At 40.1% G+C, this 14364-nt stretch overlaps 2 protein-coding genes across 2 annotated transcripts in view; one reads left to right on the top strand and one right to left on the bottom strand.

The window, feature by feature from the left end:
* The window catches only part of CEP44 (centrosomal protein 44), a 494127-nt gene that overhangs the window by 89847 nt on the left and 389916 nt on the right, over nt 1-14364 (top strand). The window lies entirely within an intron of this gene.
* On the bottom strand, nt 165-4312 carry SCRG1 (stimulator of chondrogenesis 1). Its single transcript, XM_079305709.1, has 2 exons — nt 4002-4312; nt 165-2474 (listed from the first exon to the last, which is right to left on the bottom strand). The coding sequence occupies exons 1-2, from the start codon at nt 4235-4237 to the stop codon at nt 2420-2422; spliced, it is 291 nt and encodes a 96-aa protein (XP_079161835.1). The 5' UTR covers nt 4238-4312; the 3' UTR covers nt 165-2419.

Raw genomic sequence — 14364 nt, 5'->3', positions numbered from 1 at the left:
TTTCCTCTTAAAGCTGAGGAGGACATGGTTTCAGCTTGTTCAGTTAGCATTCAATGCAACTACTAAACTTATCAGATGTTGATAAGCTTTTTTTTTAATTTAGGAAAAATGAGAAAGCAGTTTGTCCATGATCTAATCTGCTTGATGTTGATCTTCAGAGTTTTTTGAAAATTACTACTCTGCTGGCATCAGTACAACTAAGACGTTTCACTTTGCTTTTTTTGACCTGTGATGCGTGCATAGAACTGAATGTTGATAAACCTCGACCTCAAACTGGCTGCCTTCCCAGTATCTCTCAGTGGTATGATTTCTTTCACTTGTACTGCTTTATGTGTTTCCACAATACAGTTCTGCAGTTCTGGCCTAAGTTCAAGACTGTGATATCTAGCTAGTGACAGCTAAAATTGGTGCTCCTTTGAAGGTACATTTTTTATGCCCATTTAACTACACAGACTGTCAATTTGTTTACTAAATGTCCTTTGCACACATTCAAGCTTCTTACCTTCAAAGTGTGACTTTCATGAAAAGCCAGGGAGCCTAGTAATGGATAGGACATCCAAAGGATAAAGAGGTTTTTTTTTTTTTTCTAAATGCATGACAGGCTAGAATGTTCTCACCTAAGCCTGGCAGGACCTGTAGAAGAAGCTGTGTGAGGGAAGGAGAGTAGAGAAAGAAACGAAAGTTTTTATGGAAATTCAGTCTTTAGGTAGTAGCTTAAGTGACCCTATCTTGCTGCATCGGGAAAGCAGCAAAGTTTTGCTCCAGTGGATTTTGAATTTTCCAGGAGTCAAGGAAGAAATATACCTGAAAGCTACCAACTTTAGTACCCAGCTTTGTATCTGCCTTAATTTTTTTTGCTATGGCTGCTTTGCAAAGCTGTGAATGCCAGGCATATGCAACATGATTCTTGTAGAAACTAGATGGCACAAACAACAGAAGTTAACATACCCTAGAAGCTTGTAGAGGACTTTACACAAGAGCACATACCATAAGTTTGGTTTTTTTGCAGAGTGCTGACTGTTTTCATTGGGTTGCCAGATTTATGGGGTTTATTTTTACTATCAGTTGATTATTTGGTAGGAAGCCCAAATTAATCTGCTTGAATAATTCTGCAAACAAAAAAAAAGCTTGGTGACACAAGCTGTTCAACAGTCAGTAGGGCAAAAATAGTGCAGACAGATTTACTTGAGATATTTATTATTGGCTGTATACAATCACCCCCTCACCCAGTATCCAACCAGTTTACTAACAAGAAGAAAAACAGTCATGGTGGTGTTTCATACTGACACATGAAGCACGTGTGGTGAACTGGTGGTATCAGTTTGGATTACTAAGTGAACAGTGCATTGTTTTGAGAGGACTGCACAGCTCCTTCAGTACTGCATGCTTTCCATGTGACTGACTTGATAGCTAGAGAGTTTATATGTGTAAGGCAGCAAGTCAGGCTTGCTGCCTGTAAGAGTGGCTTGTTCAGGTGACTGCTTAAAATGTTATGGTCACCTCTCAACACTGCCAATACAGATTGCCATATAACAAAAAATGGTCAAAAATTTATGTCTCTGTATCTGTCTCAGATCACAATACCTCTTGAATATTAAGATGATTATCTCTGTGTTTTTTACAGCTATTGCCTTACAGGGCTAGCCTAAAAAAGACAGTATTTTAAATTAATTTTGGGATACTGTATTTCAAATAGAGCTTGATTTAAAAATCTGTTGTTCTAGTATTTTTAAATATTGAATGCTAAGATTAAGCAATTTAAGGGTTTCAAGATTGTATAGTCAAGGCCTGTGACCTGTTAGACATAAGTGTGCTTTAGTACTGTTAATGTCAATTTTTACTATTATTTTTATTCCAGTGAAATACTTTCAAATATGGAAATGCATGCCTTTTGTATGTGCATGTATTCTAAAATGCCTAAACAGAGCATGGGAGCCTCTCTTCAGAACTGCCAGGGATTGACTGGCTTCAGCTTAAAATGGCACTAAAAGTGTGATGGCAATAATGGCATAGGAAGCTGCACTGCCATAAGTTGCTCTGAGAGTCATGTTCCTAACAACATGAAGGCTTAGGCTGGAAGTTTCCTTGTCCAAACTAGCTAAGGATATTGTGCTGAGTAAGAAGAGTTATGCTTTTTGCTGGGGGATGCATATTAGGATATGTTAAGAGCTTGTACAGTCTGTTAAACCATGGAAATGGCTTTATGGAAATTAGCTACCAGATTTGAAAAGAAAACTTCTTACATATTTAATATTACATGAAGGTAGAGAAAAGAAGTTACTTCTACAGTGTAAAGTGAGGCAGTGACTTGTGGTTAGAGAGGAAGGTTTTTTTTGTGGTGATAGTTTTGTTTTTCCCCCTGAAAACATTATTACATGATCGTGGAATGATGTTTGTTATCTTCACTTGCAGACTTGAATCACTGACGATTGCAGGGGATCACAAATGATATCTTTGTTCCAAAGAAAATATCCCTGAAAAATAGGATCACATATTTAAACCATGAGATCATTGGCTTATTAGAGCTTTAACATGACATGCATTTCCCCTTGTGGATATTTTTTAGCATGTATCATGGTATATGTGGGATTAACTGTGTTTGTGGGATGTCCTTCCAGCAATGCAAATGCAACTGCAGGTCTGGATGAAGATTCTACCTCTGCTGACCTGCTGTGAAAGCAATGGCAAAATTTCCATTGGCTGACCAGGTTGCAGAACTTCACCCTGGTATTTTAACTTTGAGAAAATAAGCTTACCAAATAGATTATATTATCAAAAGAAAGGACTTTGGCATGTGCACACATTATTGTTTTAGTGCAGTTTGTCCTGTGAGGACAGATGCAAAGCAGGTCTTGTGTACCTCAGGATGATGGAAGGAATATTTTCTTCTGTATTTGTATCAGAGGAAGAGTTTTTACTATGCTGTTCAAAGGTTGAAGCTAGAGACCCAAAGTGTGCTTCAGGATGAGGACACCATATCTGGTTTTAGGGAACCAGAAAGATGAAAATCTTACTTAAACCCTGCTCTCAGTTTGAATGTGAGATTTTTTGCTTTGGAAATCCTTCCCACTTGGTTCAACTTGAGTTCCCTACAGAAGTGCTGAAAAGTTTCCTTTATTGTATTTTAGTGGACTTGAGAAATGAGTGTTAAGAGGAGCGCATGTAAAAAATCATTTTTGCTTGCCTGTATAATGCCATCACATTTTGGTGCCTCTGAAGTATTAGTAAGTTTTGAATTGTTGGTATTTCTAATTCAAATTTACTGAAGAAAAGATGTTGTTGAAAGGCTGAATGAAATAATACCTCTTAATACATTTTATTACCTAAAAACAGTATGGACTGATGGTGTTTATTTAACTCAGTTATGTTCTTTCTATGTAACAACAACAAAAACCCCATGTTCAGGGAGAAATTCACTGTTCAACTTTGTCAGCAGTGTGAGCAAGCCAGGGAGGTGTTGATGTTCTTGTGCTCAATCTTTGCCTAACCCTATACAAGTATGTGTGAACCCCTGTGCCCCTCCTTTGCTTTTCTGCTTTTAACAGCTGTTTTTACAGAATTGCTTGTTCGAATGACAGATGTGCATGCACTTTAGAATAGCAATACAATTCCTTTCCATGGAACAGAAATCAAATGGGTTTGTGGTCCTGAAAACATCTTATTGCAAAATGCTGTTAATAAGGGTTTGATGTAGTTATTCTTAGTTTAGATCAAACAGAGGAGTCAAACCTTGGGTGACTCAAATGCTGAAGTCCCTCTTAATAGGACAGGGAGGTTTATGAAATATGGTAAGCAAGTCCTAGGTGAGCCCCTGAAAAACAAATCCTCAAACCTGACAGTAACAGAAAATTGGCTTTATCTTGATACCATTTCAAACCATCTGAAGTGATGGATGTCTTTAAAACGATAGCTTATTCTGCATGTGGAAACTGAAATGATGGGAATGTAGTGGGCAGTTGTGAAGAACTAAACAGGTTTACATGAAATGGGTGTGATCTTACTTTGGGCAGCAGAGCAGCTCGTTCAGGGTGCAGTAGCAGATGACCTCACAGCCCTGCCCTTCCCAGAAGTGGTCTGGCAGCCCCCCCTGGACTTGTCGGAGGCTGTCGGTGCTCCCGGGGATGCTGTGGCAGCTGTGCCCCTTGAGGGCCCTCTTGTAACAAGCAGGGCGCTGGGAAGGCACTGCAGGGACATCCAGCAGGGTGCTCAGCAGCAGCAGCACTGACACCATCTTCATTTTTGCCAGGCTTCCCACAGCAGGGTGCTAAAGAGAAACGAGGTACGTGACACAGGTGGTGCTGCTGTGAACAGACCTCTCTCCCTCCTCTTTCTGCCTTGTGTTTTTCTTTCCTGTGAAGTTTCGGTCATCTGAGCCTGAGTGCCGGAGAGTGTTCTCTCCTAGGAGGTAAATAATATTGCAGCAGAATTGATATTCATTACTTTCTGTACAACCTTGGGAATCCTTTCATTGGGAATTGAGGCTTCTGATGCTGGCAATTTTGTTGTTTCTGTGGCCTCTCACCTTGAGAAAATTGCTCTGAGCTGGCTGCGTGTTCTTGGTGCTGTGATTGTATCGATTGCTACCAAACCAGGGGGAAATGTCTGGGGGTGTGTCCTTGCCTTCCTGGCCACTTTGCCTGTCAAAACAAGAGTCACATAAAATAAATAGTATCTTTCCCCATCAAAGTTGTGGGAAAACTGCTTGCTGATTGAATGCTGTGTCATGGGCTGTGAGAGAAACTGAGGCATTAAGGACCTGTCTGCAGTGCTGCCAGGTGCTGCTGTCCTGAGCTCTGGTATGATACAGCATTATGGAGAATCCTCTTTATTTGGTTTGTTAGTACTGCAGACTGCTGAGTTAAGTTTTGCTACTGGATGTCCTTATGGTTTAGCTGGATTTTTAAAAGGTGGGGTAAATTATCCCTTGCAAAACTCTCCTGCTGGTCACTAGGGTTTTCATAATTTTGTTCATTGTGAGCTCTGCTGTTCTGTGCTGCTTTGCACAGTCTGACCTTGTCACAAAGCTCTGCATCCTTGAACTTGCATTCACTTTTAAATGAGGCTTTTGAACAGTGTTTGAACTGAGCTTTTATTGGTATTAGGAGAGTGAGGTTTTTTTACCTTTTCTTGTGCTCAAACAAAATGGATCTGTTATCTTAACTGAATTTAAATAGGAATTCTGCTCTGAAAATGAACCTAGAGAATGATCAGCTCTGCCCAGCACTCTCCCTCTGTGCTCGTTATTTTGTTTGTGTAAGACTTAAGGAAGACTTTGCTGTCCTTCACCTTGCTGGCACTCTGGAATTCATGCCCTGACACGATGTTATGGGCCAGCCCTGATCTTCCATGTGGGACCAAAGATTAGAATGGGCTAACTCAAATAAAACAAGGTGTAAGGCAATGTCTAATCAAAGACTATCAAAGGTGAGGTTAAGATGGTAGAGCTATTATCTAGATAAGGAAAAAAAAATGAAGTATGCCAGCTGTAGATGTGACTATAATATGGGTTACTTTGTAAAATTCTTGAGATCACCCTTGAAAAAACAAACAGTAAACTTTTAATATATAAATCTACATTATTTTTTAGTCATTTTTCTCAGGTAGTGTTCTTGTCACCGTAGCTATCTTATCTTCAATTTCTTCAACCAATGAATAAAATGCCATGTAAGAAAATCTGGAAATTGAGATTCACATTAGGAATAAAATACAACATGTCAAAGCTTTTTTGGATAGTTATTTTTAAATTTAAACTTGGGGTTTTTTTAGCATCAGTAGCCAAATACAATACTAAAAAGTGGCCAATATATTAAAGAACATGAGCAAAGTGAGAATAAGCTCTTCTGTGGTTTTTTTGGCTTCTGTTGTAGAAAAAAAATCATTGAATAATTCCTTTTAGTCTCCATGAACTTGTATGGGAACTTTTGAGTAGAAGACTCCTGTAAAGTACTAGTAATGGAGCCTTGGGGATCTATTTTTAATTACCTCAGAGTGCAGTATTGAATAACATATTGTCTTTATTAGTTTTAGACCTCAAAACTACTACTCAAATAAAGTAAACATTGTTCTAACCTTGCCTGGTGTTTTTTAGACTTGAGTGAAGAATCTGTATTATTATATTTATGGTTTTATTTTGTAGGAGTATAAACACTTCAGTTATGAGAGTTCTGCTCAGAGAAGTCTAATGCTTAAAGAGAAAAAAATTGTTTATACTATTCCTAGATAAATGCCAGTGTCAGGGATTACAATTTAATCCTCTGTTCAAACAGTTGAGCTTAATGAAGAATTTAATAAAAGAAAAATTCCATTAAATAGAAAATTAGGAAGCAGGAGGTTTATGCCTTTGTTTCCTGTGGTTGGATTATTCTGTGTTCTTCTACTGAGGATGAGGCATTCATGACACCTTGCTCTTGAGAACTTTTTTTAACATTTTTTAATAATTTCAAGTGATTTCTTTTTCTTCTTGGAGTTCAACTGAAATGCTCATTTGAATCTGTTGCCAGCTGCCCATCTCCTCAAAATTTGTAGGAATTCACTTCCTGAAAACAGGCATATTCTCTATATATACACTGTCAAATTGCTAGATTCAAAAATCATGACCTACAGTTTTTAGGTGATTCTGCAGTTCACTACTTGCCTTGAAAAATAATAGGACATTGCTGTAATGTGTCATCAGGAGGGTTTCTATGGGTGGGTGCCAAAATCAGTATTAGCAGAGTCAGCATGCTGCAGAGCTATGGATAGACAGCTGCTCTGCCCAGCTATGCATCTTACCAATGATAAGCATTGTTATTATTCAGAAAAAATATTATCATTTTGTTTCTGCCTAAATATTTCCTCTGGGGTTGTTTTTTTGGGGTTTTTTTTTGGGTTTTTTTTTTTGTTTGTTTGTTTGTTTTTTTAGTTGGGTGTTTTTTGGGTTTTTTTTTAGATCAAAGCCATACAGAAATTTTTGTTGAAAGACCTTTCTTCAAACGGGTATTTGTTTCCTGGGGGAAAGAGTACAGTCTCTATTTGCAAATGTAAGATTGCCAAGGAGCTGCAGTGTTCCATCAGCTCCCTGCACAGGTCAGTGTGGGTAAACTCAACACACCCTTCAGATGCAGCATCTCTGTCTCACAAACTACTGCAACTTCTTATCCTGAGTGCTGTTGAACAGATGTTGGAGTGTCACTGTGATTGCCTAGGTAAAGAACAGAGCTAGTATGTGCATGTTTATTTCAAAATGAATGTCAAAGGCATTGTCTGCTTTTGCACAGCACAGGAGATAGGCTTCTCTCACAAAGCAAATCAGGAAAATGCAATGAACCAATCCAATCACTAATGTGGCTCAAGGACTCATTCATTGCCAGCAAGCATCTTCTTACATTTTCTTATTTTATAAATCCTTCTGAAAAGATAGCAATGCCAGGCATGCTAAGCCTGACCAGCTTGTTCTATCAAGATTGTATAATTTCAAATTCTAGCAGGAGTAAAGCTATCTAAAAATACTGAAAATTAGCTCCTTGCATTTGTTTAAGCTCTGCTCAGTTAATTATGTTGATTATCTTGGTGTGGTGTAAGTAAGGTTTAAGACCAAATACACCTGGGAATACAAGTGCTTGAAATAGTTTGGAGTTTTTCCTGAAGGAAAATTGTTAGTTTGGGAATATGCATGATGAGTCAGGAATTAGTGCTGTCTCTGCTTGTTCAGCTGAGAGTGTCTGAATTATCTTGTCAGGCAATTTGGCACTATCTAGTCTTTGGATCCACTAGATGCAGAGGTAGTCAGACTGAAGAGAAAATCCCAAGTCTCAGCCTCCTTGTGCAAGAACAGCAGGGTAACAGTTCATGAGAAGTGATGTCCTTTAAAGGTCACACAGTATCAAATAGGAGCGCGGGTGTTACAAATAAAGAAAACTGAAAAATGGCACGAATGTGTATTTTGGCACTTCTAGAGATCCTGCATGGTTGGGAAAATAGAAATATTTGTAGGTTGGTCTATGAGCCATTAAAAATATCAATCCATCATTAAATATACCCTTCTTTTCCCCTTAAGTAGGCTGTATTTCTAGTTGCCTAATATTGGAGACAAGAAATACATTAATTGGTACACTTTTGGTGTATGTTCTTTTCCAGTCTATCCAGTGGCATGTGCCAGGTTAACAAGTTGCACTTAAAAAGTAAATATATATTAAAAATCTTTCACTTATTCAAAATGAAATACATTTTAGTGTTTATTCATTTGTCAAGTTTGCCTTTCACAAACACCTGTAAGATGGTGAGTATTTACTATTTAGGTGTGTTTGTGCTTGGTAGTTAGGTTTATTAGTGCATTACTAAAAAATCGTTACACAAGAACTGCATAACTGATAAAGTGTGAAGATTTATTTCTGTCAAAAATATTCTTAAATCTATTTTGCTTGAACACTATAAGGACAGCAGCTATTCCACTGAAGATGAATTCAGTGAATTACTGCTTTGTAACTGTCATCAATACCATGATTCTTTCCAGAAACTGAGTTCTCATTAAACCCCATTTTGCTTTCTTTAAGACAGCAATTCACTGTGAAGACACCTCTCTCCACATTATATTGAGCACTGGAAGGCAATATACTATATTTAGTGACTTCAGATGATCATTTGTAGTATCCAACTTTGAAGAGAAGCAAATAAAAGAATTATTTTGATCTGGATCCCAGCCAAGCAACTGCCTTGAGTGGTACCTCATGCATGCATTATAACAGCCTCTCCCAAATCTTCTGCATGTTCCCATATGTATTCCTAATGCTGTACCCTGTAACTAGAAGGAACAAGTAGACAAGGATAATTTCAGGAGCAAAACATACCTTTATCTTCTGGTTCACTCCCTTTCACTTTGTTGGCAGCTGTGTCTTTGTAGATGCACCCAGAGAGAGCTGGAGCTAGTGGGGATGAGAGGAGGGAGGGAGGGCTGATGGGAGATGCTGTACAAGCAGCCCTTTGTTTGTCCTGACTTCTGCCAGTGAGTGAGAGCCCTGCTCTCCTGTGGCCACTGCCAGCCTAGTCTGGGACAGAAATTTAACAATTCCCTTCCAGCAGGGAACAGTTAGTTCATCCAGAATCTGATGCAAAGGTGTCTCCTCAAAGGGCGAAGCATAACATCCAGAAAGGGAAGAGGAAAGATTCCGTGGAATAATTGTGTCTTGCTTGTGGAGTGTGAGCAGGCTGGGGGGAATGGGAAGGAGCAGTTTCCTGAGGTTGCACAGCCAGAAAAACATGGTTTCTGAACAGGTGCCTTATTTTGCATTTGGTGGACAAGAGCAGGCTTACTCAATTATCTCATGCAGTACTTTAATTTTTTACTTTAGGATCCTTTCAAGTTTTCTGAAACATAATTAAAAAACCCTTTAATTATTTTGACCAGTTTTAACTAGTACAGCATGCTCAGTGATGCCAAGCATCAAGTTCTTTACTGAACAGTATTTAATCAAGAGGTAAAGCATTACATTAAAGAATATTTCAGAGGAAATACTAATTTTGACTAATTCCAGATTAATCAAATGATCTGGTACCATAAAAACACAAAACAAGGATCTTAAATGGAATTGTAATATTATGTACTAATGTGAAAATAGTCTTGAGGGTGAAGCATGTGTCCTTATATATCTGTTGCAATTTGACTCTTGTTCTGCTGTAGCCATTCTGGACCTGTTTTGTGGTGGAAATAGAGAGAGGTGATTGTTGAGCTGTAATTCTTATATTTTTCTTGTGTGCATTGTTTTGATTCTGAGGCGGTGTAAGAGTTTTGTTTTCTCTGTCTGTTGGGCTGCTTCCAGTATAGAGATTTGTTAGGAGTACAGGAAGGTGCCCCTGCTCAGCTGCTTCAGTTTACAATTTGATGTCCTGGTGCTTGTTCAGTTTGATTTATAGTATGCAGAAGTGAGTTGGGCCTCTGTAAGGGGTGCATATCCCGTGTCCTGCTGCCTCAGCAAAGAGGGGGTGAATGGCAGAGTTATTTAGAAGCAAACCTTTGGAAACTGAGCCTACCTACTCATGCTGGCCCCATCCAACAGGATGCATGGCTGTACCACTGCCTCTAATTCTGGTGAGAAGCGTGGAAAAGGACATTTCTTGCCGATGTGGTTACACACACACAGCAGCTTCAAAGGGGAGGGAGGTGGTGGCTGCAGGCAGCAGCTGTCAGAGCAGGACAGCCTTGCCTTTCCAGGGTGACAGAATGCCTGCTGCTCCCTCTGCCTTGCTGGAGAGATTCTCTCCTGGAGCAGAGTGTTCTGTGCCCTAAGTGAGATGGTGGTGGTGCTCTGGGAGTGCAGGGTGTTCCAGGGCAGCTCTCCCTGCAAGGAGCCAGGGTGAAAACAGGGAGAAAACTGAGAGAAGAGAGCCAGAACAGTGTGCTGAACTGCTGGATCTGGATGCCTTTTTAGTTACATGCAAATAAATTTTGGTCTGAATAATTTGAAGTTTTTATCAGAAGGTTAAATAGAAGTGCATAACGATTATTCCTTTGCTTTCTGTTTAAGTTTTCTTGTGTTCTTCATAGAACATATGTGTTTTCAGAGCCCTGTCTGGACAGCACTCCAGTGAGCTGATAGATTTGTGTGTAAAGTAAACTATGTGAGGCATAGTTTTCTTCAGGAGATGTCTTGCTGCATTTTGAGAAAAGACAGTTCTGACAAAGATGGTGTTTGGTTGGTGAATTTTTTTGCTCTCCTCCAGAGTTCCACGTACGATGTTTTCAGTCACTGAAAACTTCCAGGAACAAGATGAAGTTTTCTCCCTTGTGATGATGCTACAGAGAGATGGAGAAGCAAAGTGGGATTTGGAGGAAGCAAAAGTTTTGAGGAATTTCATCAGCGAAATGCAGCCCAAAAGAAAGTAACTAAGACTGCTATAAAACAGCCCTTTAAGGAGTTATAAGTGAGGTGTGGGAAATGCATTGAAGCTCTGGGGAGCCTGCGCTGGCAGAAAGCATGGCAGTACTTCCAGATCTTACCACCTTTCCCTTTCTCCACTTTGCCCCTGACCCATTGCCCTGGATATCTGTTTCTCTGCTGGCTCTGTCTCACTCCCTGTCTCCAGCCCTGATGGCCCTTTCTTCATTTCAGTTTCCTTGGGCCTTTCTGCTCCAGCACTGCATCCCCAGTGGGCTCAGCAGCCGGTGTCTGCACAGGCTGGCAGGGTGCCAGCTGTGACAGAGGGCTATTGAAAACTGCAGGAGCCTTTTTGTTCCCTACCGTGGCATCTGGGATCTGCTGGAGAACCATAAGGAAATCTTGCTTCTATGCTCTCCTTTATCTGTGTAGAGAGACCAGTGTTGAACTGTGTTTGACTCATTTTATTTAGGGACACTCTTTTAGATGTGCACATATCCCTTTTCTGTCTGAAGTGGTATGGCATTATTAGAGGTAAGATACAAAGCAGAGCTCCTCTGGGGCTTTTTTTCCTCTTCCCCAGGCAGAAGTCAGTGAGAAGTGATGGCCCATGAGGAGGCAGTGGCAGATGGAGGCAGGAGGGGGTGTGACAAGGTAGCAGCAGCAATCTGTAGAGAGAAGTAGTTTTCAAAGGAGAATGGCCCCTGGTAGGGTGAGACAGAAGAAAGAAAAGGCAGCATTAAAATTCAGCTGCAAAAGCATGACTGCCTTTGACATATAGCATTATTCTATTCTAAATTTGTGTAATGTACCCTGGGAAAATAATTCTTTTTCTCTCTTTTTTCTTTTTTTTTCTTTTTTTTTTTTTTTTTTTTTAAGTACCCAGTGCACTCTAAAATGTGCTTTGCATTTTTAACGTGAGCCACACAGGTTTAGCTGTTTGCTGTCAACGAGAAGCACTTTGCATCTTATTTGTATCCTTGATATCACCACTGAGCTCTTTGCAGGCTGACAGTGAGAAATAGCAGTGCATCTCTGCTCACAGTAAATCTCTTTAAAAGACACCACTCTGCCTTTGAGTTAACTGGCTCATTCATACATACAGCTCTTATGAGGAGATCTATAAGGAGCCTCAGAACCTGATTTTGGCAGATGATGCAGTCTAAAACTGTACTTGAGGATTATAAAGGAATGTAAGTATTGCAGGGATGCTTAAAGACCTATGATGAGACATAATGCCAGTAGTAATGACAGTGCCAACAGAGATAAGATATGAACTGCTGTCATCATGTATTGCAGGACCACAGTGGGTAGGGGGCCTTGGATTCAGTCATCAGCACAATGGGCTTTTAAGAAAAGATAAAAGTTTTATGTGTTCATTTTGCAAATATACATAATTGTAAAACAAATCTATCTCATGTTATATCTCTCATGTCACATTTTTCCTCACACAAATTTTATTATATCAGTCAGAAAAAGTATTTGGAAATAGGTTTTGTGTTTTTATTTTGTGTAATTTTTATTTTTTCATTTGTCCTCTGGATTTTTCCTCTCTCTTTTTTTTTTTTTTTTTTTTTTTTTTTTTTTTTTTTTTTTTTTTGTGCTGTTAAATACAATTGCGTTTGCAGTTCTTACATCTAAACATTTGCTTTATACCTTGTACTTGCATTAGCCTGGGGGATTAATCTGAGCATTCTGGAACACTGTTCATGGTTTGTTCTATACAGTAACTCTTGTTCATCCAACATTTCTTCTATTTCTTGCCTTTGCTTTTGGGCACTGCTTTACTTCCAACTGCTGTTTTCTGCAGAACCCCATTGTTTCCTCTCTCTGAATTTTGGCTTACTGGTTTTACTGTCAGTTTTCACTTTTTCTGCAGGTTGCAATCTGTGCTTGGTTAAAATAGGCAACCCAAAGTAGTGAGCTAATCAAAGGCATCTTTCAGTGTATTTCCTCAGATCAATGGCCTGTTGGCATGCTCAGGCTGTTGCTGGTTTTTCTATGAAGGCAGAGAGGATGCAGTGTACTCAGAACCTGCTGATGTTATGAACTATCAGTTCCAGACAGGCCAAATGAGTCAATGTTTTAAGTGTGCTTATATAAAGTTTGGTGCCTCAAGCTGGAAAATGAGTCTACATGTATTATCAAAAATTATTTTAAATTGAGAAACTATGCCCAGCCATCACAGATAGTGCTTGTCTGATACCTAGAAATCCGTGCCTGCTCTGATTCTCTAATGATTCAGGATGTTACTGGGTTTTTTAATACTTAGCTAAGAACTAGTTATTCACACTTAATACCTGGCACTTGGCCTGGAGGGTGTGGAGCATCCTGCTGAAGCTGCCTGGTGCCAGGAGGCTGAGAGAAAACCAAGAAATACCTCTGCCTCTATCACCTGTGCTAGTTTCTGTCTAGTTAAAGAAAAAAAAAGAAAAGAAAAACAAAATCTGCAAACTTAATTATAAAATCTGACTTAGTTTTCTTTAATCGCTACCACCAAAAACATTATGGTTGCTGCACTGACTTTTGAATCCTTGACCACACTGCTGCCTTTTGCCTGTCCCTGGGTAGCTGGGACAAAGCTGCTTGCTGGGTGCTCAGCTCTGGGGTGTGGCTTGTTCAGCCTTCACTTTCACCCCAGCTGTACAGCCAGCAGAGTCCTGAAAGGTTTCAGGTGTGACTGTGCGAGGCAAAAGCATCTTTGCCCAGGTTGGCCAACCTAGGGAGGGCAGCTTTAAAAAGGAGCAAGAGGGGAAGAAGGTGGCAGCCCACAATGGAATGGGGAAGCCACCTTCACATAGAGAAAGAAACCTGCAAAAGGATCAGGAGTAGAGAGAGAGGATGCTGCTGTGCTGCTAAGTAGGCTGCCACTTAAAGGGCCTGGAGAAATAGGCAGGAACACCATGATGCCTGACAAAGCAGGCACAAAGTCCTGTATGTGAGGAAGAATGATCCCATGCACCAGGCTGTGGTTGGAGCACAGCTTTGGAGAGGAGCATCTGAGGATCCTGAATGAGCCAGCAGTGGACCCTTGCAGAAAAAAGACCAACAGTATCCTGACCTGCATGAGGAGGAATGCTGTCAGCAAGCTGGAGTGGTGATCCTTCTCCTCTTCACTGGTCAGGCAACATGGAATGCTGGGTCCAGGTCTGAGTGACCTAGTGTGAGAGGAATGGGGATGAACTAGAGTGAAACCAGTGAAAGGCCACAAAGGTGATTAAGGGACTGGAGCATCTATTGTACAGAGAGTTCGGAAGAGCTGGGAGTCTTCAGCCTGGAGCGAGGAAGCCAAGAAGAGATCTTGTATGTATTTGTCTAAAAATACCTGGTGTGGGTTGGGCAAAAAAGGAAGCCAGACTTTTCTTAGTGGTACCCAATGACAGGACAAAAGGCAATTGACTCCAGTTGAACACAGGAGATGCCACTTCAAAATCTAAAGAACTTTTTCTCCGTGAGGAAGGTAAAAGAGTGACCACAGAGACTGTGGAGATCTCCTCAGAGATGTAAAACCCCA

The sequence above is a fragment of the Erithacus rubecula genome (genome assembly GCF_903797595.1).
Source record: "Erithacus rubecula genome assembly, chromosome: 5".
In the NCBI taxonomy this organism is placed as follows: Eukaryota; Metazoa; Chordata; class Aves; order Passeriformes; family Muscicapidae; genus Erithacus; species Erithacus rubecula.
The sequence above is the reverse complement of the archived record's forward strand: the minus strand, read 5'-3'. Positions and strand labels throughout refer to the sequence as shown.